The sequence below is a fragment of the Hirundo rustica genome, chromosome 1 (genome assembly GCF_015227805.2).
Source record: "Hirundo rustica isolate bHirRus1 chromosome 1, bHirRus1.pri.v3, whole genome shotgun sequence".
NCBI lineage: Eukaryota > Metazoa > Chordata > Aves > Passeriformes > Hirundinidae > Hirundo > Hirundo rustica.
In genome coordinates, this window is record NC_053450.1 from 100,029,127 (window position 1) to 100,056,295 (window position 27,169).

General features: G+C 42.7%; 2 protein-coding genes across 5 annotated transcripts in view; both read left to right on the plus strand.

Annotated features, from left to right (window-relative positions):
• Positions 1-1,408, plus strand: part of LOC120760051 (golgin subfamily A member 4) — a 104,302-nt gene extending 102,894 nt beyond the window's left edge. Inside the window, 1 exon segment of the mRNA XM_058422820.1 lies at positions 723-1,408. The gene's annotated coding sequence lies outside the window, so the exon portion shown is untranslated.
• A 7,162-nt stretch (positions 1,409-8,570) lies between these two features.
• Positions 8,571-27,169, plus strand: part of ITGA9 (integrin subunit alpha 9) — a 287,285-nt gene continuing 268,686 nt past the window's right edge. Inside the window, exons 1-3 of one of the 4 annotated variants that reach the window (XM_040055828.2) lie at positions 8,571-8,701; positions 18,555-18,682; positions 19,888-19,994. In XM_040055828.2, coding sequence (XP_039911762.1) covers positions 18,673-18,682; positions 19,888-19,994 — 117 coding nt within the window. In that variant the 5' untranslated portion in view covers positions 8,571-8,701; positions 18,555-18,672. Of the gene's footprint in view, positions 8,702-9,406; positions 9,677-18,141; positions 18,155-18,554; positions 18,683-19,887; positions 19,995-27,169 lie in introns of those variants that run through there. The other 3 variants (XM_040055806.1, XM_040055835.2, XM_040055817.2) reach the window with 3 other exon arrangements.

Below are 27,169 nucleotides of genomic sequence, written 5' to 3' on the forward strand. Positions count from 1 at the left end.
AAATAATTGAATTGTTGATACTGATGGAACAAAAGTATTTACAATACTATCACAGATTAGGTTGCAGAAGGTATGTTTGAAACATATTCTTGTCATGCTGGTACAAAATATTTCAGGTGTTCTGAGCTGCCTTTGAAACATACCACAAAAAGGCTTGTTGATATTGACCTTAATGTCAGAAATTATTGGTTACACTTTCATAACATCAGCTAATGCATATGCAAACTGTTCAGACTTCATTATTCAATTGTAGTTGCCTACTTCATCTCAAGTATTTTTGTCACTTATTCTTGCATGTATATAACTTAGAAGTTAGGGGGATGCTGACTTTTTTGTGAAGGCAATTGATATTTTCCTGTAGTGGAGGCTATTTGCTAGGTCCAATATATTGCATCATCATTTCCATTTTGTTGATAAGCCTTATGCAAGAGAGTCCAACTTTATTTTTCTTTGGATTAATATGCAGTGATGTGGTAGTCTGTTTCCAGTGAGACTGCTGACTGTTTTGCTACACCTTATTTTGTTTTCATCACTTCTCAACTGTTTTGCAGGTACTGGAATGGAATTGCTTGCTCAATTAATTTGGCAGTTTGACTTATTTGAAATTCTTCTGTCTCCTAATTGTATTAATAAACAGTGCAATTATTTTAATATTAAGAGGTTCTAAGTTGTTCTTAATAATGTAACATTTGATAATTTCTTTTAACTTTCTATTCTTCTAGTTGTGGCTACGACCATCTTGAAGATTTTGTGATGAGAATGTCTCATGACATTGCTGCTTAGAAATATGTTTATATCTCTGTTGCCCTCTGAGAAGGGACAAGAAGAAAAGCTATTATTCAAGGTCACAAACAGAACAGCAAGAACCAAAACTCAGCACCACCTTTGGACTATGAATATAATGAAAACTGCCTTGGCAGAAACACTAATCAGGGGTTATTTGGTTATTTCTCTTCTATTGAATACTGTCTTCTATTTTGTGTTAGAGGTTATTTTTTTTTAAGGAGAAAAAAGACTTTACCCTGGGAAAGAATAGCCTGCTACTGTATTTCTACACAGGTTTTACTAGGTGATTTTTTAAAGTTGGAATAAATTATTTTTTTTAATTGAATTGTGCAATACATTTTGGATAGATAGCAATTCAAATGATATTTCTGACGAACTAGGCACTCTTGTTGACTATTCTCTCCTGATTTGGTCTTTATTGTTAGCTAGAAGGTCACTTCTATATGCCCATAATAAGTCCAAATTGCAGTACCTCGTTTGTTTGCTCCTAGCTTTTGTACTTAAATTTTCTGGAGAAAAGGTGTGTTCCTGTAAGTTGTAAATAGTTACTACATAACTGTATTGTATGCTGATCTGTGACTGTTGACAGCACTAATATGAATAGAGCTGAGATGAAATAAAGTTATTTACTATATGATTTTGGAACCTCTTTGGTGTGGTTTTTCTTTTAAAAGACGCACCAGTTTTGTTCTTACTCCTGCTGGAGACATGGTTAGCTGAGATATTTCCAGGCTGAAACTACTCTCATAAAAACAGCTATTTAAGTACATTAAACTATAAGAAGTCAATGGAGACATTCAAATTTCCAAGGGGTCACAACCTGTGAAACAGATACATGGTGGGCTGAAAAGCTCACATGAGAATGTAGCAAATAGAGAAGCTTGATTTGTAAAAGTTCTAAATTATTACAGAAAAACAGTCTGGTTTGGGTTCAAAGGGACCTTAAAGATCATCTAGGTCCAACCCCCCTGCCATGGGCAGGGATACCTGTCACAGTGCCTAATGTGTGGTCTTCCTCACGCTCGCTTGGGCTAGCTCAGACACCATGGGTGACCTTCCAGACATGTCTGTAAAAATTGTCAGAGCCTCCAAAGGTATTTTGCTCCAAACACTATTTAACACCAATGTAAATTGGACATCTGAATGGAAAATTTTGTGGGCAGATCTATGAATTGAAATTTGACCAGTGAAGGAGTCCAGGGTAAACTGCAAAGCTTAATTTTCTTGAAGCAGGTGTTCTAACATCGCTTTTGGCCCAATTTAAGTCCAATCAGAATGTGAATGCATTCAAAGTCGCATCTGGCCATTTCCCTGATTTGGATTCTTGCTTTCTGAATCAGTTCAGCCACCAATTCTTGTGGCCTTGTCATTCTTTTGGACCACTGGTGGCTGAGGAAAACCCACTCTATGACTAAGAGAGGATCTCCCCTGCTACGGTCCTTTTTAGCTGTTTGTTCCCATTGAAAGATGACCCCATGGAGGTGTAGCAATCTCCCCATTATGATAAATTTGAAAGGCAGGTCTGGCTCATTATCAGTTTGCCTGGCACGTGTACATGATGTTTTGTACCTTATCTAGGGCTTTCTCGGCCTCTGGAGTGAGGACCCTAGGAGAACTCAGCTCCTCTCCCCCTTTCAATAATTCAAAGAGGGGGGCCAGGTCTTCGGTGGTCAGACGTAGCCAGGGTCTTACCAATTCAACGCCCCACACAGTTGATGGACATCTGCAAGGGTCCTGATTTTTGTCTTGATGGCCAGTTTCTGTGGCACAATGGTCTGCTTGCTGATTTTGAGTCCCAGGTACCGCCAAGATGGCATCCTTTGAACTTTGCTCTCCTGCAGCTCGAACCCTGCAACAATCAATGCATTAATTGTCAGGTCAAGCGCATGGGTCAGTGTGGCTATGTCCTTCCACGCCTGGCAGGCACTGACCACTGGCTAGCTCAGATCTGCACAGCGGCCAAAGCATTTCGGTCGGGGTTGCAAGCGCAAGCAACCTCTTCCTGTGGGTCTCGGCTCCCCACCGGCGGCTGGCCTTGATTGCGTCATGACTGCAGTGGCGGACAAAAAGTCAACTCTCTACTAGGCAGGTTTAATGATGGTTTATTAAAGTCAGAGTGGCAGGAGCTCCGCCACTCTTCAAACTGCCCAGAGAGAGCCCCTTTGAATTTCCCTCCCCGAACTTATAAATGGGGGAGGATTAAGGGGTGGCAACAACAGGTCAGCAAATCAGGGAATTCGGGGGGATAACGGGGTGTCCACTTTTAAACATCGGACCACTCACAAGAGGGGAAAAGGGGATTTCCCAGGCACCAGCCTATCACTCGACGCCTCTCCTGGGACTTCCCCGAGGACAGGGAGGGGTCTCAAAGTGACAGACAGGACGCCCCAGAGCCGGGGGGAGGGGGGATTGACAAGGACAGGTCGGGGGGTGGGATGATTAACATAAAACAACTTGCTATACAGCAAACTCATAGGGGAGGAACTGTTACAGAAAATGGGGGCACAGTTGGATGAACCATAACATAAAACTTCTTATAAAACTTACAAAATTACTTAAGAATTTGATAAAACAATTCTTGCACAGCCACAGGTCAGCACATCATTGTTGTGGGCATACACAAGGACATCATCCATGTAATGGTGGATGATGGCCTTTTCTGTGGCTGTGCAGACCGGGGACAGCAAGGAAGCGACATACCATTGGCAGATCACAGGCCTGTTCTTTATTCCTTGTGGAAGTACCCACCAATGGTAGCGTTTCCTCAGGGCCTCTTGGTGTGTCCATTTTCCAGTTCAGCTTTTGAGTAGGGCGCTTCTCAGTGGCTGCCACCCAGAAATTCTGTGAGGGGTCTGGGATGTCAATTGTGACCCCCCACTGGGCCATGAGATCTCTCCCAAGCAAAGGTTCCTTGTAGTCTAAAATGAAAGGGCAGAGACTGGCCAATTGCCCTTTCGGCCCCCTAATTTGCACCACACTCTTCGATTGTTTTGTTAATTAAATGCCCCCTACACCTTACACGTGTCCAGCCATGTTTTGCAAAGCCCAGTGTGATGGCCAATACCATGTGGGCACTATGGTCACATCTGCCGCTGTGTCTAAGAGACCTGTGATGTTCAGGGACGCTCCACCCACACTGAATTCACAGTCTACCTTAGGTTTACGTTCCATGATTTTCTGGACAGGACAGGCCAATGGGACCTTCTCAGGAGGGGGATCCCAGATGGGAATGGCCTGTGCCACAATCTGTCCCTAAGGCAGGAAAGTCGGTGGGTGGGAGCAGTGCAACCAGAGGACGAAGTCTCCGGGATCGGTCGTAAGGGTTCCCACTAGGACTTCCACCTCATGCAGAGTGTACTTACAGTCCCCCACGATGATGAAATTACCTTCAATCTGAGGCCAAGTTCCAGGTTCACTGGGGTCCACAGCAACAAAGTGCCAATCATCATCATTTAGGAGCCAAAACTCAGTGAGCCGCAACCTATAGGGTTTATAAGATGAATCACTTGTTAAAATGGGTTTGGCAGGGTCATGGTCATTGGCAGGTGTCAAGTCTGGTAGAGATTCTGTCTCACTCACTTTAGTGGGACGAGGTGGCGTTGTGCTGTGGTTTACACTGTCTTTCCCTCTCCTTTACCTCCCTGTCTGGTCCACCCAGTTTGTGTCTTGATGCAGGGTGGACCCGCGCTCCCCAACTAGTTTTTTGAAAACATTGGTTTTCCCCCATTAGATTTCTCTTGCCCTCCTTTTTTGTATTTAAACATTTAAAATTCTTTTTGAGCGGGCACTGCGAGACCCACTGTTCTGTCTCTCCGCAGAGATGACATGGCTCTGACTGAAGAATTTTTTCTTCTGTACAGGCATTCAGCTTGCCAGCGTAGCAGACTGTCCACTGGTTTCTGTAGCAGCAGCCCTCATGGTGTTAGGAGGACATGCTCATTGTCTGGTTGGGGGGCCCATGAATGGAACCTTTATCTGGTAGACCTGCAGCATTTCTCAAAGAGAGGGTGGAGGGTCTAGGGGAAGACTTAAAATTGCAACACAGCATAAATCATTCTCATTGGCGAAACATTTAAAACATTTAAAAGCAATGGGGGCAAGGGATGGGATTGAGGGAGGCTGCAGCTGTTCTGGTTGTTCTGGCTCCGGCTCCTCATCTTCCGGGTTCCCACCGTGGGAACTGGAAGGGGGGCCTGAGAACTGGAACTCCAGGACAGCCACCTTCCAGGTGGGAGGATGGTTTGGGAGCTGGATGACATCACCCAAGGGGCAAGTTGGTGGGCAGGGTGGGTAGGAGGGGTTTGAGGAGAAGGCGGAGGAAAGCAGGTGACATCATGGGAGAGGGGCAGGGTCAGGGACAGAAAGGGGTTGGAGGGAGTGGGAGGAGTGGGGGGACAGAAGGGATTGTGGGGAGAATAAAGGGAGGAACATGAAGACGCCTGTGCCATGCGGTCGCCGCCGTGTTGTGTCCTGGGGAGAGGGGCACCATCTTGTGACTCGTGCTCTGTAGAACTAAAATGAACTTTGGGTTTTTGAACCGGGAAAAATGGGGAAGGGGAAAGTTCCCGGACAGCCTGGCCGGGGCTATCTGAGAAATCCCAAGCAGTCCAGCTGAGACTGCTCAAGCGGGGGGTTTTGGACACCTGCAGGGAGCCTGAGCTGGCAGACTGTCTCTCTGCTGCTCCCTTTAGAATGCCCTTTTCTGGGAAAGGGGGTTTGGGAACAGGGTAAGGGGAAACTGGTCGCCCGCAACTCGGCGATTTCTCTATTCCCTATTCCCTTTTCCATTACAATGGCAGATTTAATCTGCAAAATCCAATGTGTCATTTTAGCTAATGTTTTGTCTCCTGAATTAGCCAACTGTAAAATTTTCTTCTCTGCCGTGTTCCAAAATTGAGCACTGCGCACTGTTTCAGAAGATGCATGCAGAAAATGGAGAAAAAGCCAGTGGACAAACCTTTTTAACTTGCCCTTTGAAAACTTAACTTGGGCAACATTAAGAACTTCAACTAAACTATAAAAACCTTCTTTCTGGGCTGTGGAGAACCTAGCACCCATTTCGGCTCTGATGGAAATTCATGACCCTCACCGCAAACACCGAGAAGATGAAAAACTTGAAATTAAACAAACATGCCAAATGCACTTTAAAATCAGGGAAGGGATCCTGCGCCGCTTGCCCCCGGGGCGCTGCAGAACTGAAATGGTGCCAAATGCCGGGGTCTACCAGCTGCACAAACTGTGCTGCGTAAAGGAGGATAGAACAATGAAAAACCCCTAAAATGCGCCAGAGGAAATCTGATCCACAGAAGGGGCAAACACCCACCTCCCCAGGGCTGCGCAGCCTTGGTGCGTCAGTGTAGTGAGCACACCAGGACGAAGCCTGAGGCTTCAGTTCAATTCCTTTTTTTCCTTTGAGTGCCTGCCCCCTAAAAGGAGCAGAAGTGACTCACCAGTCCTCCAGTGATGGTGAAAATCTCAGATACAGTGAATCTCCACCTGAGGAGGACCTCTTCAGGTGCAGAAGATGCTACCCTCCTTGTCCCCGGGAGTGCACCCTGAAAATTTGGAGCTGCTATGACTGGGGTAGCGTGATGACCAGGGACTTGCCAATGGGTCTAAGTCCAAAAGTCCTCTTGGTGGAGTCTGCCAGTGTCAGGGGGCCCCACATTGGGTGCCAGGAATGCTGTCGCAGTGCCTAAAGCATGGTCTTCTTCACGCTCGCCCGGGCTAGCTCAGACACCGTGGCGTGAAAATGTTTGGCTAGCTGGCAGCACCAGTTAATCCAATCCTGTGGGGTCTTGGCTCCCAGGTGACCTTGGCGGTAGGCACAGGTGGTGCAAAGCAACAAAGGTGGAGATAGAAAGGCGGACTCTGCTGAGTGGGTCACGAGATTTTATTGGAGCCCCAGCGTGGGACCTCTGCACCTGCAGGTAACAGCCCAGGCAGAGCCCCCCAGGCTGCTTGCCAGCACCTTTTATTTGAGGGTGGAACAAGGAGAAAAGGCAGGAGGTGAGCAAATCAGGGATCACCAGGGAAGGGTCACACTGGTGAATGATATTTTCATAAACCAAACATAAATGATGGGGAGGGACCCCCTCTGGATCTGACCTATCACTCGACACCCTTGGAAGAATTTTCTAGCTCCAGGGGAAGGCTCGGAGATGACAGGGAGACATCAGAGGAGGGGGAGTAGGGGATTGACATATAACGGTTGGAGGGGAGAAAAACAGGGAAGGACCATTGGGGGGAACAAAGAAGGGTACATAGAAGGAACAATAAATTAACAGCACATACAATAAAACCAAAAGAAATCCTACACGACTAAAGTGACTGGAAACATCCATTCCTCTATTGATTTTTTCACCACCAAATTCTATAATTATTACTTCTCTATTTAACCTGTCCCTGAAAATTTCTATGCTGTTTGTTTTCTGGCATCACAATCAACATAAAAAAATGGCAGTTTCTAAACAGCAACATATACATGTGGCACCCAAGCACTTGCTCTGAGAGTGATGCTCAAAAGCAATGATTGTGATCAATCTGCTTCCTGATGAGGATCTCCCTTGCAGAAACAAGCTGTGGTTTTGAAAGAGCCACATGGATATAACAAAACAGCTTACCACAGAATTCCCTCCTCACTGAACACAAATCCTAGTGCAAACCCTTTGCAGAAAAAGAATTACTCTTTCACCAAGAACTTCCTTCACTGAAAGAAGACTTGACCTGCAAGACTGTTTTTCCATGAAAGCTTTCCAAGAGCCTCAACATGCAGCAGTCTTCCCTGGAGATCACTTGTGTAATCAGAAGCGAATTTCACATTAACCATCATTTGCATATGCAAGAGGTACTGGACCTGGTTGCAAATCTCCAGTGACCTGCCACAAATGGCAGTTCCTGTTGTAATCAGAGTTCCTGGCCCCTTTATTCTTGTGTTTCCCAGGACTTACTCTGCTTCTCCTGGTGCACTTTCTTATGGATGAGGGGTGTACACAGAATTAAATAGTCAAAGCCAAAGCTAACAGAAACATATGAAAGTCACAATTTTCTGTGAGAAACTATTTATCCTCTGAGATTCTGGGCGTGATCCTCAAGAAGGAAATAAACTCATGAATCCTGAGCACTAAAATATATTGCTTTTTACTTTAATAAAAGTATGGGCTCTGTGGGCCCAAGGCTTTTCTACCACATAACTTCCCTCCCCTTATCCTACAGAATGATGGTCACCCTTGTCTTAACCTCAGAAGCAGACTATCTTCTTGCCTTTGCTCATCTATTAGTGCATATTTGATTGATGATTTTTGCTCAGATGGTCAAACTTTTCAAGTATTAGAACAATTATTTCCAGCTTTTACCTTGCTGTGAAAGTAGCCACTTCTTTTTCAGACATGAAGTACTTCTGCTGGAAAACACTTATCTGATTTTTTTACCTGAAGTATTTTCAGGTAAAAATAAAGCAATGAAAATAAGCAATGTCTCTCCTCAGTGTTATGGAGAAAAAAATCAAGGGCCAGGAGAATTGCTCCTTTGTTATGCCTTTATTAGAAAGCTTGGCTCTGGGGGAGAGCCTGCTTACTCCCTTGGCCACGCAGAGGAGGAGGTACATACAGCTTCGCTTCACAACGAAGCTGGGACTCCCCCCCACCCTTCGCAGGCTTCCCCTTCACGAAAAGTCATTCGTTAGTCAGGAGGCATCCAGCGACGGGGAACTCCCCCTCAGGTCATGGCGACCAAAGAAAGCTGCCTCGGCAGACAGTTTTATTTTTGGACCAGTTTAAAGGTGCGATTTCACTCCTGGATTCTACTTCGGCTCGCTGCTTTAAGAGTCCTTTGTTCTTGAGTAGTTCCCAGAATTCCAGTGTTCTTTTTGTTTGCATATTCAGACGCGATCCAACGAATGGGAGCAGAGATACAGGTAACAGAGTAAACTCTTAATTAACAAACAGAAATAAGATGATTAATTAATATTAAAACAGGAATAAGGCAATTTTTTTTAAACAGAACAAGCATTAACAATCTTAATGGAATTTTAACAATTAAGTAACTAAAACATAGATCATTTGAATAGAACTCGTTTATAAGATCAGGGCTTCGCTTTTCCCAACGAAATCTCCCGTGCATTTCGACATGATGCAAAATCAGATCGTTCTTCTGTCACTCACGAAGCCTTCCTCTCCGCGTGCCAAATTCAAGCAGGGCTGGTAGCCTCAAACTAATGGAAGTCAGGACTGATTCCTACATGTCTTCCTGCCCGAATTTCCCTCTTCCCACTACAGACGCCGGCTGGGGGAGGGGCTGCGGGAGTAGGTGGAAAAATGAAAGAATGAAATGAAAATGAAAATGTCAGCACAGGCAGCTTCGTGGAAGAGAGGGACACCGAGGGCTGGCTGTGGGTCCTGGAGGGACACGCGCGGGTGCCGTGGCGAGAGGAGCCGAGCGGCGGAGCCGAGGACTGCGCGTTTCGGAGCCGACGGGCGGCGGGGTCGGGCGCGGCACGGCAGATGCTGCCTGGGGCCGCCGGGGGGCGCCTGCGTCACGGCCGGCGCGGGCGGCCAAGGCGGGGTGGCGCGTGGTTCCCGCAGGGTGCAGCGGGGCGGGCGCAAAATCCGGGGCCGGCCCGGATCCTCTACCTTGGGATCGGCGCCGGGGGCAGCGTGGGGTGGGCGAGGCGGAGTTCAGCGCTTAGCGGCGCCGGTACGAGCGGCTGTCTCGGGACCCGCATAATGCTGGAGGCACGGCAGAGCGGAGGGCGGGTGCTGTGGACGCTGCTGTGGGTGGCCGTGGTGCGCTCCTACAACGTGGACGTGGGTCGCCCCGTGATTTTTCGGGGTCCCAACGGCTCCTTCTTTGGGTACTCGGTGCTGCAACACTACCATGACAGCACGCGGTGGTGAGTAGCACGGCCCCTGCGTGTCTGGGGTGGCGGCGGGGATGCGGCCGGGCGGTCGCTGCCGGGATATCCATCCCTCCTGGCGGCCACATCTCCCGCTGGGGGTCGGCAGAACCCGAGCCCCCTCGCAAGGGCAGTGAAGGGGCGCCTCCGCCCTGGCTGCGGGGCCTCTGCCCGCTCTCGGTTCGTCTCTTCATGTGGGTGCGTTGGAGTCACAGTTGTGGGCTCCGCGCCCCTTGTGCACGAACGATTTCCTTGATGTGAGCAGGGGGCCCCTCACTGGGAGGCGTTTTAACACGGAATTGTCCTTTCTGAGCTGGCAGCCTGCGTTCAACATTGTGATCTAAATGTCCTCAAACGCCAGCCAGCCCATGGCCGATGTCTCGACGCTGTGTTCGATTTCCGTTCCTCTCGGGAAATATTTAGGAGTTCATCGTCTTGATGGGTACGAAAAAGCGCAGCTGGGTACGAAAGATGATGGGGTTTGCCGTGTTAATAGGAAATGTGTTTAATAGCGGTCACCTCCAGCGGGAGCAGCGCTCTCAGCGTCCACGGAGCTAAACTCCCCGGACTCTGCCTGACAAGGAACAAAATTCCTTCGGAGGCTGAAGAGACGCTTCCAAATAGTAGAGTGTAACATAAAAAAAAAAAAAAAAAAAAAAAAGCCGAAGATAGAAAGTTTTCTGCATCCAAAAATTTGTGAAACTGACAAGCTTCTTGTTTTCCCCTTGATTGAAAAGAGCATTGGACCATAGTCTGTTTGTTTTGGTTAGAGGCTCTTTGGTAGACTTAAAAGTGATTTCTCTTAATTGGACCTAGCTGGTATCATCTGGTGCACTTCTAACGTGAGTAGGAGCCATTGCTTCCAGCAAGCGTCCACAAAGCATGCCTTTATCTTTCTGTACTTAGATATTCAGCTATTGATGTTGGAACTTTGGTGCAACAAATGTTCAATTTAAAACAATATGTGTTTTAAATAAATGTATTCATCCTGGTATACAGTTCTTTAAAAATTAATTTCTTTCACATCCTTTAGTTCACAAGTAGTTCTCTGTTCTGTCTTTCTCCATAGTGGCTTTCATGGAGCATTCATTTTTAAGGACTTAAAAGAAGATTTCATAGGGGAAAAGCATCCTGAGAGAAGAAAAGATCTTAGTTTAAAGCAGTGCTTAACTTAGATCAGGAGTCAATGAAGGGTGCAAAGGCTAAAAGGAACTTGTATTCACCACAAATTGCTGGGGATTCAGAATGATGTGAATGAAATGCCAACCTAGTGCAGTGTGGTGGGACAAAAGTGGTAGAAATTGTTGCTTTTTATGGGTATCTGTCATTCTGATTGATAATATGAATTATCTTCAGATAACACCTGCTGGTGTGGCATTTTTGGAAGGGAAGGTGGACTAGGGAGGAGTCTTGCAGAGATCCCTCACTTCATTTAGAAACATGATGGACTTTAAGTGCTGGGCATCTGTCTGAAGACAGGGATCTGTTAGAAGTCTGGTGCTCAAGATTAAAATATCCAGTTTTGTAAACGCCATTTTTTTTTGAAAATGGAGCTAATTCATGGTGCATTTGCTGTGGCACCCAGAAGAAAAAAAAAAAAAAAACACAACAAAAAAACCCCCCACAACCAAAACCCAATAAAACCCAACATATAAGATCATTAAATATTTTTAAATAAAAAAGTTGTTGGGCCTGACACCCAGAAGGGTTAAGGTATGGTCAGCGTCAGCACGGTCAGAAATCATGAGGGTGGGATTGTCACCACTGATGGGAAAGCTCCTTTTTTCATTGTGAGACCAGGAAGTTTGCTTTCATGGGTACTTCAAAACCCTGTTTCCAAGAGACACTTGGATGACAAGTTGTTTACACTACCCCTGATTCTAGTGTGCTATGAGCAGTTGTGCTCATAATGTGTGTGTGCATCCTAAAGGATGTCTCTTGAAAGTATATGCAGCTTTCTTCCAGGGTTATTGTTTGGTTTTGTGTGTCAAGTTTTTTTTTTTTCTTTCTTCTTGTGACTTTTATGTATCCAAGGAAGAGCTATGATATCAGTTTTCTCTTGGGTCTGTACACTGCAATGGGAAGTAGTTAAAATAACTTTAGACAGTGATGTTTTGGGCATTGAAGGCTTTGCCTGGAGCTCGCTATGTGAGCTTGCAAAAATGTGATTGATCACATCTGAGGCTGATAGGGCTCCTGCCCATCTAAAATTCTTTAATATGTGAATATACTCTCAAGCATTTGAAAGTATTCAGGGAACTCTTGCTCTTTATTACTTGTGGCCTGATACTTACCTAATGTACTTCTCATCATGAGAGCTATGTTGCTTTCTGTAGCCTTGTCCATGTGCTGGTGCGTGTATATATATAATCACCAATTCGTATTAAGATGGTGTCTGTCATAGACACATCTTCCATGGTTCAGCTCTGTTTTCCAAGACCACAAAAGCACCTGTATGTATTGCTTACCTTAGGCCTGTAGGTTTCCAGTAAACTGGTTCAGGGTTTGGTGATTATTTCAGGCTTTATATGAGCCAAATATTCATGTAGAATGAAAAAAAAAACGGGCGGGGGGGGGGGGGGGGGGATGGGATATTTGGTATGAAATCTTACTTCAGATAAATGTGAACAGTCAGGCTGCTACACACAGAAATTAATATAGAATATGGGTGTTCATCCATTACAACAGTGCAACAAGTCAGTGCCTTTGACGTTTTCTGCAATAGTTGATTGCAACGATGGTTCCATTGAGCTGGTTTTGCACATTTTCTTGTCTGAAGAAAGGTGTCTCAACACAGATGTGCTGAAGTTATTGTATTTCTGACAGTCTGCTTTTCCTTCCTTAAGTGGGTTATATAGCTGTAAATCTTTACAGGTTTACTCAGTTACCCATCATTGCCATTTTCAGCGAGAAACCAGGTGGCTAGTTGCATTTGGAGCAGTGACAAGCTGATATGCTTCTGCTCTCTGGATATAATTTTGAAACTTCAAGCAAGGACTCAAAAAGCAACCAAGAAACAACCCCAGACAATTAAAAAATTTGCACAAATAAAAGGTGTTAATAATTTGAAATCTCTGATTGTTCTTTTTTTAAAATTAGTAAGATGTTACTTTAGTCTCTCTCCCTTTCTCTCCTTATGACCCCCTCTTGCTGACACCCTCAAATCTCTCAGCAAGTCCAGGCTGATCTTTTAATATTGTTTGGCAAAATGATCTGGCATGAAAAAGTAGTGGAGTCAGTTTAGTTGTCCTGCTGTGAGTTTTACAATAAAGAATGAGTCTGGTTTCTGTGCTGTTGCCTCATTCCTTCAGCCCTGCTCTTCATTTCAGCAGGTTTGCACTGCTGCTGAAATAATGAAGGTTGATCAGCATCACGGCTGATAGATACGTACTGTTAGCATGTCCTGTAAACTTGTGTGCAATCAGAAGGAAGGGAATTCAAAATTGGACAGAATAAACTTTCTAATACAACTTGGAAGAAAAAATACAGTTAGAAAGCAGGCATTCTTTATCTGCAGAAGACATGAAGATGATCTCTCTTTTTTCTGCATATGTTGTGAGACTTTACAACAAGGTACTTATCATAATCATATATTCATTAAAACATTTTTCTTACATAATACATAGACATCACTTGCCTGGAACTATTTTACATGCATCCACCTCCTTCTGAAAGTCCTTTTATGTTTCTTGAGGATTATTAAGAGGGGTCTCTGGTGGCTGTATGCACTGAATGCTCCAATATTAAAGGTGACCTTTCCTTGAACCTTTTCTTTGGGCACATGCTATTGCTTCTTGTTACATAACTTGCCCAAACAAACACTGTAGGCCTCTTTATCTGCTTCTCCACCAGTTCCAGTCACATATATCATGCTGTGTATATAACTTTGTGTGTGTGTGTGTGTGTGTGTGTGTGTGTGTGTGTGTGTGTGTGTGTGTGTATTTATTTATTTATTTATTTATTTATTTATTTATTTATTTATTTATTTATTTTGGCCAGCTTAATCTTTAAGCTCTATTCAGCAACTTTAGGGGAGCTGAAAATTTTTGTTCTCTATGATATTTATCGAAGGTGCAAGAACAGACTGACACAGTGGAGACTAGATATTGTGTGCATAATCTAGGCAGTGATACTGTAGATCCTGCCATGGAATTCTGAGCTTGCTGTCATTGATCATCCAGCCCTCCTGCTTCTTGCTCTGCATGTAATGGATGAAACACGGGGTTTAATTTCAAGTAACTAGGAGGTTTCTTTGCAAGTAACAAAGACCTTTCTATAGGGGAGAACTCAACTGGGATGTGATGGTAAGGCACCCTTCTCTGGTATTAACTTTGAAATGAGCTGTGGTATGTGAGGATATTTAGACTTTTTTTCCCTTGCCACTTAACATTGCAATGAGGTGAGGTACCTGAAGTTCTCAGTCTTGTCTAATCACTGCTGGCATGCTGTAGGCCCAAGCTTAATGTGCTTGATATCTCTCCAGCTGTTGGTGCACTTTTGCTCACTGTTCCTTCTGTTAAAAGCAACACTTAATTTCCAAATCTGTGTGTCCTGATGGTCAGTCACCAGGGAAGTGACTGTTCTTCAGGAAGTAATTTTAAGGAGGTGTGAATTTCTCTGTGGCAAATAAAGCTTCTTGTCATCCAATAAAATTGGCTGCTGCAACTCCTTCAGTGGGATGGCTATGTAGCTGCATAGTTTTCTCAATATAGATGAAAATGTTTTTCCTTGATCATGTGAGTATGAATGCAAGAAGAAAAAGTTAAGTGGCCTTTCTGCTTACTACTCCCTATTTTGATTTAAACGCCAGTACTTTTTTCACAGAACAAGTGGAATGAGGCTGTTGCTTACAGATTTATGTACACCTCAAGGAAAATGGCTAAAATGGCTCCAAACTCCCCTTCTCTTGTTTTTGGTTCTTCTCCTTTCTGAATAGAAAGTAACCTCTTTCTCTTGATGGGGTTTCCCCTTTGAAGTATCTTCATGCAACTACTCACTAGTATTCTAGGGCTTCCCATGGAATACTATGGTTGTGGTGAGAACCTGCACTCATCAATGATCTTTGCAGAGAGTATTCACATAGTAAGCCTTTTGGCAAAATTCTGGAGAACTGCTGGTGCTTGCTTGCTGACAGCCTAAGTAGTCATATAGTAGCATTGGAAATCTGTACTGCAAAAATCAGTCATTTTAAACAAGTGCTGGTTAAACTATTTGGACTATGTTGGAAAGTTGTACTTCTAGCTGTATTTATATCTTCTGTGTTTAAGCCAGGCAAGACTCCACAGCACTGAAATGAGAGAAGACTCTATTAGACTCTAAGACTTCTTTTTGAAAATAATTTCTGATTTGTTATAGTAGCAGAGAAAAAACACTTTCTCTGATGGCAGTGCGGTTTCATAGACATTGCAAAAGATTTCAAAGGTGTTCTAAATATGAAGAGGAGATACAAAATGGGTGGGTTTTTGCTCCAGGAGTCCCAAAGTATTTAGATGGAAACGAGTTGTCTATCTAGGTCTGCTGAAAAGTCTCATGATAGTTAGATGGGTGACTTCCTTACAACAGTTAAGGCATTACATGTGGAAGTTAGTGAAAGAGTAAACAAGATTTTTTTTGTTGACAAAGGAAATATTCCAGTCTTAAACCTTTGAATAAAATTAAAATAATTGGTGTGTAACAAATACCAAACAAAAAGCATGTGAGCCAACAGAAAACTTCCCTGTGTCCCTGAAGGCAACCATCTTAGGTCATGGGTGAACATGGATCGTGCCAGATGAAACAGTAGCTTTGCAAAGGTTTCAGCTGCTGAGTTTCAGGTACAAGAGTGAAAGAATGAGACAAGATCCTAAGATGGCAGATTGTGTGCTGTATCTGAAATATCAAATTTAAATGTATGGACATTCAGGACAACCCAAAATAGATTTGTCATTGGCACACATTGCTGGCTGCTTCTTTCTGCTCAGTCCACATGAAGAAATGGTGATGAATGTTTTCTTTTTGAAAGGTATAATTGCTTAAGGCATCTGTTACAGTAGCTTACTCAAATTGTTAATTATCAAATTTTCCCATTCATCTTTTTAAAGAGAGATGAGAAGTCTTTGTAATTTAGGCTCCATTGTCTCTGTCTTTCATGTTGCTACTCAAGGTATCTTGTTGCTAAATCATATTTACTTTTATTAGGTTAGAGCAGAACCTCTTTTAAACTGGAGTTTAGTGACCTGTGTTGTCTTATTGTCATAGAAACATGGTGTTTCCTTTTGCAGTTTGAACCTGTAACTCTTTAAGCTAGTGATGTTTATTTTTGTTAGATGTCATGAATGTCAATAAGTAGATGTTATGCATTCATTGCCTGTGTAAATGAAATGTCTGGCATTTGATATTATATCTGCTGCTTGCCCAGTAGGATTTCCATTTAGAGCTGTTTTTCAAGATCCTTTGCACTTGCTCCCCCAAGTGTGTAGCCTTTGTGGGTTTTAGCAATTTAAGTATTTTGGGCATTAATTCTCCTCACTTGTGCAGCATGATGTGTGTTGTAGGGTGCAAGAATACAGTTCCATCAGAATTCTCCAAATGAGAATTCTAGCCTATAAAACATTAGAGAAAACGGTCACTTAACACAGGGGTTTCTCATATTTTTGTAAATGTATCAAGTGCCACAGGGCAGTTTTGTTGCTTCCAACATCCAGGGCAGTGTGTCAGGAGTGGAGATGTGCTTCTGCTGTGTATAGATGAGGCTCTGATGCAGGAGAAGCTTTTCCGGATGACTCAGGTTGACCCTAGAGAAATGCACACCTTGTACCTTGGGTCTCCTTATGTGTACTGGGATGGTGGTTGGTATGGAACTTTAGATTGGAGGGTGAGGGAAAATTTGTTTAAAACAGGGAAAGCATCCATTTTGGGGCTGGTGCTAGGCTGTCCATCTGTGACAAGGAGAGTTGTGTATGCAGACTGTGCACCAATAGCTCTTTACTGGCTAAACCAAGAATAGTGTCTCCTTGGTCAGCTGCAGCCTCCCAGGTAGCAGCCTGGGTCTGCACAGGGGACTTCTGGACACTTAGCCTTTTAGAGATGGTCACCCTTACTTCCAGCCCTGGGCTTAACTTTAGTGAGGATTTTTTTTTTACATTCAGAAGCTTTGTCATGTGCGATAATATAAGAGAATTGCAGAACTGTTATTTAGCTACCTGGTGCTCCCTGCTGCCCTCCTTGGAGCTACCCTCCTCCTGCTGTTATAAATTGCACGACTCAAGATTTAGTCCCAATTAAAATTTTATTAATTACAGCAAGCGGGGCATAAGCAAATGCAGCGCTGGGCGACAGGGAGAGTCTGCACTCCGCCGACTGCTGCCCGGTTACGGTCTTCCAGTTCCGTTTTATGCAGTTCTTTTCTTCTGTTATCATATCGATGTTATCTTGTTGCTAGGAGACCGTCTTTTATCTTCCGAAAACAGCCACAGTTCCCCTTCCTGGAGCTCAAAAAGCCTTGTTAAGCAATAGCATATGTGTCTAAAAAATCATGAGTCATGCTGTGTTTGCAAGTTTAAAGGTTCTCTTAAAAATGACGAGTCATCCTGTGTTTGCAAGTTTAAAGGCTCTCTTAAAAATGACGAGTCATCCTGTGTTTGCAAGTTTAAAGGCTCTCTTAAAAATCATGAGTCATCCTGTGTTTGCAAGTTCAATGAACAAAGCATTAACTCGTTACACTGCTAACCTCCCTCCTCCTCCTCACCTGCCCAGGTCTGGTATCACAACGATTTCAGAAAGATTGTCCTTTTAATGAGGAGACTCCTTTAATACTTGTGCTTCCCCTGTAATCCTCCTCAAAAAGCATCCCCTAGGGCATGAGAAGATAGAAGCTGGGTTGTTAAAGAGTTTAACTAGATCCTAACACAAGTGATTAAAAAGTGCTGACCGTCTTTCTTTCGAAGGTAACCCTATGGTCAGAGCAGGCCATTGGTGCTTCCCAGAAACACTAGATCTCCTGTGGGATAAATAGTACAGGTAAAGTCTTCACAGCCTTAAGGATAAGTGTTGATTGATGGCAATGTGTTGTGGAAGAGACTTGCTTGCATTGTTGGCTTGATTTTTTGCTGTTGTTTTTTAAAGAAGTAATTATATAAAATGTTCTGAGAATGGAGTGCCTCACCTTTCTAAACAAGGTTACAACTCTTGGGCTGGCTGGCAAGAATGCAGCCAGCAGGAGGTTCAGATTTTGTCTGCTTGTGGGTGTATTGTTGCCATATTTTCTTAGCCTTCTGATGTTTATAGTTCTGTCGTGGAGTTTCTCACACTTGTAACATAAACAAAGAGTTGTTTTTTGCATTCCTTTCTGATGAGGGACAGTTGATGGACTTCTAGCCTGGCCAGTGGGATGGAAAGGTGGTAACCTTGTTCTCCAATCCCTGGTCATTGTCCAGAATCTATATAAACGAGGTAATCAAAATAAAGCAGCCTTCTTCTGTTCTGGACAACTTGAGTGTGAGTATCTTTTCTCTTTGTGCCCACTAGCAACAGTGTATCAATTCTGGATTGCTAGGGATGTAGCTAAAACTGAGGAAAAATGGATGCAGATGCTGTTGTCCATCCTAATACTTTCCTAAATGCTTTTGGAATGTGTGGTGAGGGTGTGCCACTTTAAATGTGCTACAATCCTAATGGAACTTTAATTTGTTAAAAATATTTGTACCTTCACTGTGGAGAAATGCCTTTATTGTGTGTGGTGTTTTCAGTTTGTGAATCAGTGTCATTGTTTTACAAGGTTGCTGAGGAAAGTGCTTTTGCCTGTGAAGCTCTGGCAATGTGAACCTTAGTGGTTTGCCATTTTATTAATTTCCTCCTGAAATTATTAATCACTTGTTGCTTTGCTTTTGGTTTCCAGGGTCTTGGTTGGTGCTCCCAAGGCAGAATCTAAATACAGCACCTCTGTTCAGTCCCCAGGAGCAGTGTTTAAATGTCGAGTCCATACCAACCCTGACAGAAGATGCACAGAACTGGATATGGGGAGAGGTGGGTAGTTGTGATGTTGGGACAGCAGAAGGCAACAAAAAAAATCCAAACCACTTGGCTAGCAGTCCTTCTGCCAACTCAAATTGGCCCTGAAATATTGAGAGGGAGCAACCAGCCATTCCTGTTGGGATTTTGAACACTATTAGCAAAAGTGTCATGTTCTCTTCAGTGTTACAAAATAACATCCCACTGGTGCTGGTGTCCTCTCAGTGATCTTGTTTGCTCTTTCCAGGGAGTAACCAGTTAAATGTGAATTTTTCCTGCTTAACTTAAGCTTCTGTCTTTTCTTCACCCGCTACAAATGAAAACTACATGAGTGTTTCAGAGTGCTACTGCCTGCTCCAGGCCATGCTGAAGTAAGAGTGCATGGGATGACCCCAGGAAATGCAGTGATGGGCTCATGATATGTGGTGTTATTAGTAATGTGGTGATCTATGGGTTCCCTCATAATGCAGCAAATAATTTCTTGAATTCACTTTTTGTACTAAAGTGGTCTCAGTGAGACCACTTGTATGCCATTGCATGGGATCAGGGTTGATTTCAGTTCCTCTGATGAACTGTCTGAGGCAGGGGAAGGTGGAGGCCTAAAGTAAAATTATGATCTAAATTTTTCTGCTGGATAATGATGGTGAAAATTGAAGCATTTTAATATTTTGGTTTTCTTGGTGACATGTTGCTTTCTCTGCCTATTAAAAAAAAAGGCATTATTCATCTTTTCATACCTATGCTAAGTAGAATTTCTGTTTATGAAACGTAACATTTCTTAAAACAATGTTTTAGCTAACAGGTTTGTCCTCTACCAGATTGTAAATTGTCATGGATTCATGAGTGCTGCCTGATTTCAGCCTCATTTTTTTTAAGTGCTCCTGATCTCATTTTCAAGATTGCATTCAGGAAGCAATCTGATACCTCTCCCATTAACTTGATGGATTGATGGTTCATTTATGTAGAGCTGGACATAGTGTGACAGCTGCTGGATGTTGGGAACAGGGTCTGTCCTCAGCTATTTATGTGTATGATGCCACTTAAGAGTCAGAATATTGCTCCAGTTAATGCATTCAAGAACTAATAAGTAATCAGGATGCAGGGGAAAGAAAAGCATAATCAGATATTTGATGGGCAATCTCTTTTCTTGTCAGGATTGTTTGGTAAGTATTTAAAACTCACATCTCCTTGCCTTGCTGCCTTTCCCTTTTCTTCTGTAGGCAATTCTCGGGGCATGCTCTGTGGAAAGACCTGTAAGGAAGACAGAGATGATGAATGGATGGGTGTGAGCCTAGCTAGGCAGCCAAAGGCTGATGGAAGTGTCCTGGTAAGTCCATGCTATTCTTTGATCTCATTAAAAATGTAGCTGCTGCCTGATTAAGCACATCAGGATTGTGTTGGCAGTGACTGACAGAGTCCAGAGCAAGAGGGAGCAAATTCTATAGTCCCTTTCTTCAAGCAGAAGTGAGCCTCAGCTAGAAGATGTGATTTATATAGGGATGATTCCAAGCCATTACACTTGTCTTCTGTCAACCAAGGACTTCCTCCTAAGTCTGAGGGTTTATATCTTTGAACTGAATAAGTACAATTTATCTGGGAGCTATTCTACTATTTTGTCCTTTTTGGAGTTTGCCTGTGTTTATGTAGGAAATATGAAAGCATACATTTTCCTTGAGCATGTGGATTATGTCTCAAAACTTACAAGGAAAAATGTAAATTGTTCTTTGTGGCCATAATTTTCATTTATCTGTATTAATTTCCTATTAACAAGGTAGAAGAGTTGCAAATAGAGATATCTTAACTGTGTGTTAATTGACTTCTTGTCTTTAGTGTCATTACTATGCACATAGACAGGACAAGGAGAGCAGATGCGATCCTTAGGATGTGCAGTATTTCTTTGTGAAATGTTTCCTGTGATATTGTAGAGTCCTGGGCAAAACCCTTTCTAGAATGCATGGGTATTTTACATTATGATCAATAATTGCCTGTATATACATCCATGGTTGGGTTCTGACTGCCTGAGTGTGTCTGTAGAGATGCTAACAGAAATAAAAAGAAATTTGCTGCAAAATGTTGTGCATATTATATGTGGCAGGCAGAAGTCAAGGTTGTATCAGGGTAACCCTGACAGCAGTCTAATTCTAAACAGCACTGTGAGTAGGAAACTTTCAGTTGTCCCCATCTTTCCAGTGATACAGAGACTGCCCTTGTATTTAACATCAAACTGTCAAAAAGCTGCTAGTGAGAAAGATCTTGTGCAGTGATTATTGTACCAATCACCTGTGAAAGGCAAGAGGATAAACCTGCTTCCCTCAAAGACTTTTTTTTAGTATGTGCTTAGAGTCCAGGTGCTTATGCCCGAAATCCTTGAGCACTGACTTCCCTGTGGGAGAGTATCAAACAGGTAAGTTTGATACTTTTCTGTCACAGTACTGTGATATTTTTTCCCCCATCTCTCTTGGTATATATATACCTTGTTAGTATGAGAGGGGCTACCTATCTTTTCTTGGATGTTTTAAATGTGTTCAGGACTAGAGGAGGGGAGAAAGAGGGGCATAATAAAAATACACTGTAAACATGTACAACAGAGGACAAAATTAAGGCATTCATGAAGTGCAAGCAATTCATATTTTCAAGGTATATCCAGAGTTGTATGTGTGCTCAGTTGTGTGTGACAACTGAGTAGTAACTTGCATTGATCAGGATAAAACTACCCTTGAGAGACACCGTCCTTTTCATTGTCCAGCCATCAGGCTGAAATAGACAAATTAATCCTAATTAATTTTTAGAAGGTTGTTCATATTTTTTTTTAGGCAACTCTATATTTCTTGTCAGAATTATATCTTAAGAATATCAGATTTGTGTATTTTGGTTCAAAGGGAAACAGGTTGCAGCTGATGCTTAGGGGTCATCTCCCTAGACAGAAACAATAATTGAAGGGAACACTGATGGGACAAAAAGCCAAGCAACTGCCAAGCTGGATGCTGGCTGTCTGAATGGAGGCTACAAGTGTGAGAGACATAGGTGGTCTTGGATTAGGCCTGAGGGGATAGACCTTGGATTAGGGTTGAGGGGGTAGAAATTTCACACATAAAGAAGGTTAAAAGTGAAATGTAGGTAAAGTAAAATACACAGCTGGTGGTATGCTTATTTCAGTGCACCATAGACTGGTAAAATATCTCCACAAGTGACACTGATTTAAAACAATCCTAATCCAGCCATATGCCGAAGTTATGCTGCCCCTCACCATGTAGACCATGTCCAGAGGCTGGAGAATATTTAATTATATAATTCTCATTACTATTTATCACTAAAGTCTTAAACTACTAATTATACATTTATGCGCATCTGTATGTAAATGGAGCCTGAAATGAATGTGTGCAGATTCCTTTGTGGAAGAAAATTACCTGGATGTTTCAGGACATTGTTGCTCTCTGTTTTGAGAATTTTTTGTGATTTTTTTTTGAGATTTATGATTTTTTGAGATTTATGGTTTTCAATTCACATGCTCTTCTAGTTTTAAGGATTAGCATATCTTTAAAATGTAGCTTTTCTTTGAAGCCCATTTAAAAACTGATGTTCTGAGAAGGTGTATCTGAATATTTGTTCATAGCTGTTCATTTGCCTATGTATTTTTTAATTGCTAGATAACATGAGTGTGTTTCTTTAGTTAGGAGTGTGTAGAGTCTATATTGTCAGACATTACCGCTCTATTTACTGTATCTCTTCCAGGGATTCCTTTAAGTCAGAGTAATATCTTTCTGGTTACTAGTCCTGGATGGGTTGTGGGTTTTTTTCATAAACAAGTGTAGTTGCCTGTGTGAAATATTCATGCTCTTGACATCCTGTGTTAGTTTAACTAGTCCCACAGTTCAACTGTGGATTGTATAAAAGAGTTATTACTTTTGCTTTGTAGCTGCTTAGTGGCCTATTTTTTCTTCTTTTCAGCCTTCCCCAGTTGGCTGATAGGAGTACTAGCTTCAGTGGTAGGGGACAGTAGGGGAGCTGAGGAGTGTGCCAGAGGGCTTTAGCTAGTGCTTGGTAAAGTGTGGATTGTGTTTGAGCCCATATTGTGTCAGGATGTTACTAAACCAGAATCTGGTGTTTGTGTGATGGATTAAATAGTAAAGCATCAAACTGATGATATAAACAAATGTAGGAGTAAGATTAAATAAGAATGCTTCTTGTCCTTGGATATACTATCAGTCAATCTGCATTAATCTCAGTACTGCAATAGTATGTCTGAGGTTGCCTGCTCTTCCCAAACTGAAACAGTAAAATTCATTCTTTTACTTTTCTTAGGAGAGGAACCAGGGACGGTGGTTTGTGATTTGGAGATAAGCCACATTCTTTAGTCTTTCCCTTCCTAAATACCTGTAATTTCTGTCAATGTATTGCTCTTCCCATGGGGCAACGCCCATGGCTGGAACAATATGCAAAAGAGCCAAGTGTCAACAGTTCTGAAATGGTCTATTGCTCAGAAGCATTTTATTTTGCTTCAAGTGTTTACATCATTTCTCCACTGTTCTATGGTAGAGCTGGAACCTGTACCCCAGCAGCAGCTGCTGAGCACCAAAATATGCTGATGGTTTTCTTACTGCACAGGGACCTACCTATAACTTGCATCTAAAGTAGGGTGCGTAGGCTGTCAGTTGCTTGCAATTGCCTCAGATTCACTGTTGTTCCAAAGACCTCTTCAGCCGTGTGCTGTTGCTGCCAGAGAGGGAAGCCTTGGCATCACCTTGCCTTGGCAACATTGAATGATACAGCAACAGTGAACTGTAAGCAACTCTAAATGCTTTTGAGAAGACAGAAAAAACAAAATCAGATGTGTTTTGACAAGGTGTAATGGTTTTAATTTAATATAACCGGGCAGAAACACCAATTAATGTGAGGGTTTTAGCATTTATTCTTTTTTGTGGGAGGGAGAGATTAGGAGAAAAAAACGTAAAGCAGGCTTAAGCTTAAAAATGAACAAAAATAGTTTTATTAGTATATACTAAAAGAATGAAAAAGAAAAAAATTGAGAAAAGGAAAAAACTTCAACTAAAACAGGATGACACTTTAAAACACACTTCTTTCCTCTTACAAACTATTAACTTTCTTACTGAATAACTTAGAAAGACACAACTTACGATTTTTCAGTCAGTTTTACTATTTAGACATAACTATTCATTACTCTAGGAGAAGAGTCTTTCTAAGATCGTTTATGAAGACATTTGCTACCTCAGACTGTGATGTTTTATTAGCAAAGCTTCTCAGTGTATTTGGGCTACAATTTACGAATACTTCTAGTCTAAAATTATCTTTGTTTCAAAGGCTGAGACCTCCTGTTAACCCAGAAGCAGGGGCTTTAAAGTTCCTAAATAAATCTCAATTACATCAGTCCTTAATTTTGATTAGAATAGTATTCTACCTAATGATACTAAGATGCTGCAAAGAACACTTCATTTCTCCATAATTTACCTTAGAAAAGTCCGGTTAAAAATATCCACTTCTTCAATCCTATTCTAATATTATTAGTTCTTTTACTTCCAATATGACTGACTTCATGTAGTGTCTATTTCTATGTACTTTCTGGTTTTCTTTCTTCATTCTCTCAAGGAAGAATTGTGCTTTAAAAGTTCTGTGTTGTTAGAGAAGGATTATATCCGCTTAGGCCTGCAAGGGCCACGTGCACCTGGGGCTGCAGGAGCTGAAGAAAAAATGCAAAGCTATACTGATGAAAGAAGCTGGTAGATGTCTTTTTTCCACTCCTCGGTCTCATCTAAAGCGGCTTGGCTCAGAGTTGTTATGAAGCTGCAGGCTTTCTTTCTCTGCTGCCAGAGGTGATTAAGCTGGGCCATGTTTTGTCCCTTTCTGCCGTGGTCTGAGCACATGGTCAGCATTGTCGAACTGCAGCCAATTTCTTCCCTGCTGGCAAGCAGGGGAAAGGGCTTTGCCGGCCTAGACCCTCTCTGTGAGGGCAGCAGCTTTCAGGGGCCCAGCCGGGCCCAGCCCAGCCACCCAGAAGGGCAGCAAGGCCCAATCCGGGGCTGGCCTGGCTGCCTCCAGTGTTACCTCATGGCAGATCCCCGAAGCGAGAGGGAGGGCGGTCAGCAGCAGATTAGTTTTAGATGTCCCTTCCAAAGTCGCATTGACATTTCTCATTGGTCAATTTTGCTGCCAATATCCCAGACAGCTTTTTGATAGGTCACTGTCCTCCCTCCCCAACCCACTCCATGGTCAGGGCAGGGAAAAACATTTTACGTTTTTTTATAACCAGAAAACAAAATTGTGCCAACCCATGATACAAGGAGACAAACGTGCTGGTTGTCTGGCTGCAGAGATGCGAGTTTTGAGGAGGAAAAGGAGTTGCTGGACTCCTGTCCATTGTAAAAATGTCAAATTCTGTAGCTGTGGCACAGGGAAGACAGGGGAAGCACTGACTCAGGTAATCAAGGAGAGTTCATCCCTTGAAGGTTTGCAGAGTAAGGCAGTCAGTGGTGAACTACTGAATACACATCATGATGAAGGTACAGAAATGTGGTCATTAACCCAGGACTTAATGGATTGGTTTAAGTCTGCCTAGAATTGCTAGACTGAGCCCATAGCATCCAGTTGATTTTGAACATACTTCTTACTCAGCTGCAGCTTTTTTTCTCCTTACATTGTTGTATATTTTTTGGCATCTGCACCTCACTCCTGAGCAAAGGTACCTGTGCTCTGTCTCACTCCATTGTTTGTACTCTTCTGAGAGAGATTAATTAGTAGGTTAATTTATGCAAGTATCTTGCAGTTTCTGAAATATAAAATATCAGTGAATTTACAATATCACAGTCCTTTATCTTCACAAAATTTAAAAAAATACTCTGTTTCCATTTGTGTTTATATCCAGAGGTGGATTGACTTGACTCTCACTGTAATGGTATGTGTCTTTATGGCATTGTCTTTGCATGTGTATATTTGTGCTCATAGCGTAGATCCATCAGGAGAGAAGCTATTTCCTGGTTTTGCTGAAAATTAGCGTTTCGCATGTTGGTTTTCTGTTGCTGTTAAATTTTGAATGAGTATTTCATGGGGATGGAAATCATAACTGAGGCACCATAAAGTCATAAAGTGCACACAGGAGTCTCCAAAGCTGCTCTTTATTGTACTTCTCACATGCATTATGCTGTGGAGCAGAGTGCCCTCAGAAGGATCCTTTGCATTACAGGTGGTAGCCTGCAGCATGCAATGTGGTGCAAAACTTTCTGCAGCCCCCAGAGCGCCCTCACTGTCCTTCTGTGATAGCTTTATATGGAAATATGGGCCTCTTCTTGAGCACAGTAAATAGGAAAGCAATAAATATCAAACTCCAAACCAGGTTTTGCACAACTGATTTTGCTCTTTGAGAGTAGTATTACCTATTTATTTCTTTCTGGACATAAGTATATTAGAATATATTAATGGCTAGATTGAATTTTGAGCTTCTCAGTCACTGATAGACTTCCCATGTTGTTTAGAGGAGAGGTGACACAGCTATGCCTGCTTTATGACTGGATATAATTTTTAATGATGTTGAGATGCTCTGATGTGCTGAGGCAGAAAAAGTGGGGTAGCTCAAAAAAATGGAAGTCAGAGGATATCTCGTCTGGAGAGGATGGGGTCAAATATAGGATTTGTGGAGGGAGTTGATACCAAAACCTCTAGGAACAGTTGAAGGCATGTGGAGGAGATGATTTGTAGCAGAGATTTGCTCTGTTGGCATGGGGTTAAGACTAAGATGATATAAATTGACACATCTACAATGACTTCAGTGTAGACTCAGATCAGGTGGAGATATGGTCTGGCGTGTGCTATGTTCAAAGTCCTTGCTGTTTCACATTTCTTTTTCTTTTATTCCAAATGAATCCTGAGCAGAAGCAGACTTGTGGTTTGGCTGGCAACAATGCAGTGTTAGTTTTTGGAGCAAATGGGTTCTGTGAAGGTGTGAACCAGGCTCTACACTGCTTGCATGTGTGCCTGCGTGTGGCAGTTGTAGTGAAGCAAGTGTCCTGGTGAGTCCTGTTTTTCAGAATGATCTCATTTTCACTATAAAGCTCTGCAGCTTGTCTGCACCTTGGCTAATGTTGCCACTCTTGTTGCTACAAAATCCTTGGCATTTTCAATTAAATTCACTGCCAGTAAGCAAGGCTCAGCACATCTGCCACCAGATGACAGAACTGTCTTTCCCAGTGGAAACCAACCTTTGACTCACACATGCATTATTTGGTAGTTTAACCTTCTAAGTATTTTCAATGTCTTTACTCCTGTTTTTCACCTTTTGCTGGGTTGTGTTAGTGCATCTTTAGTTGGAAAAGCTTTGCTGCCTGCAAGGATTCATGCACAGACAGAGAATTTGAAATTTCCAGCATAGGCTCTGACACCTCTTGGTTTCCTAGTTATATACATGTGAAGGCTGAGATCTGAGCTGCTAGGTCAGACAATGCCCTGAGCTGCAGAAGCTAACAATGAGAAGGTACTTTATCTTAGAAACAGTGG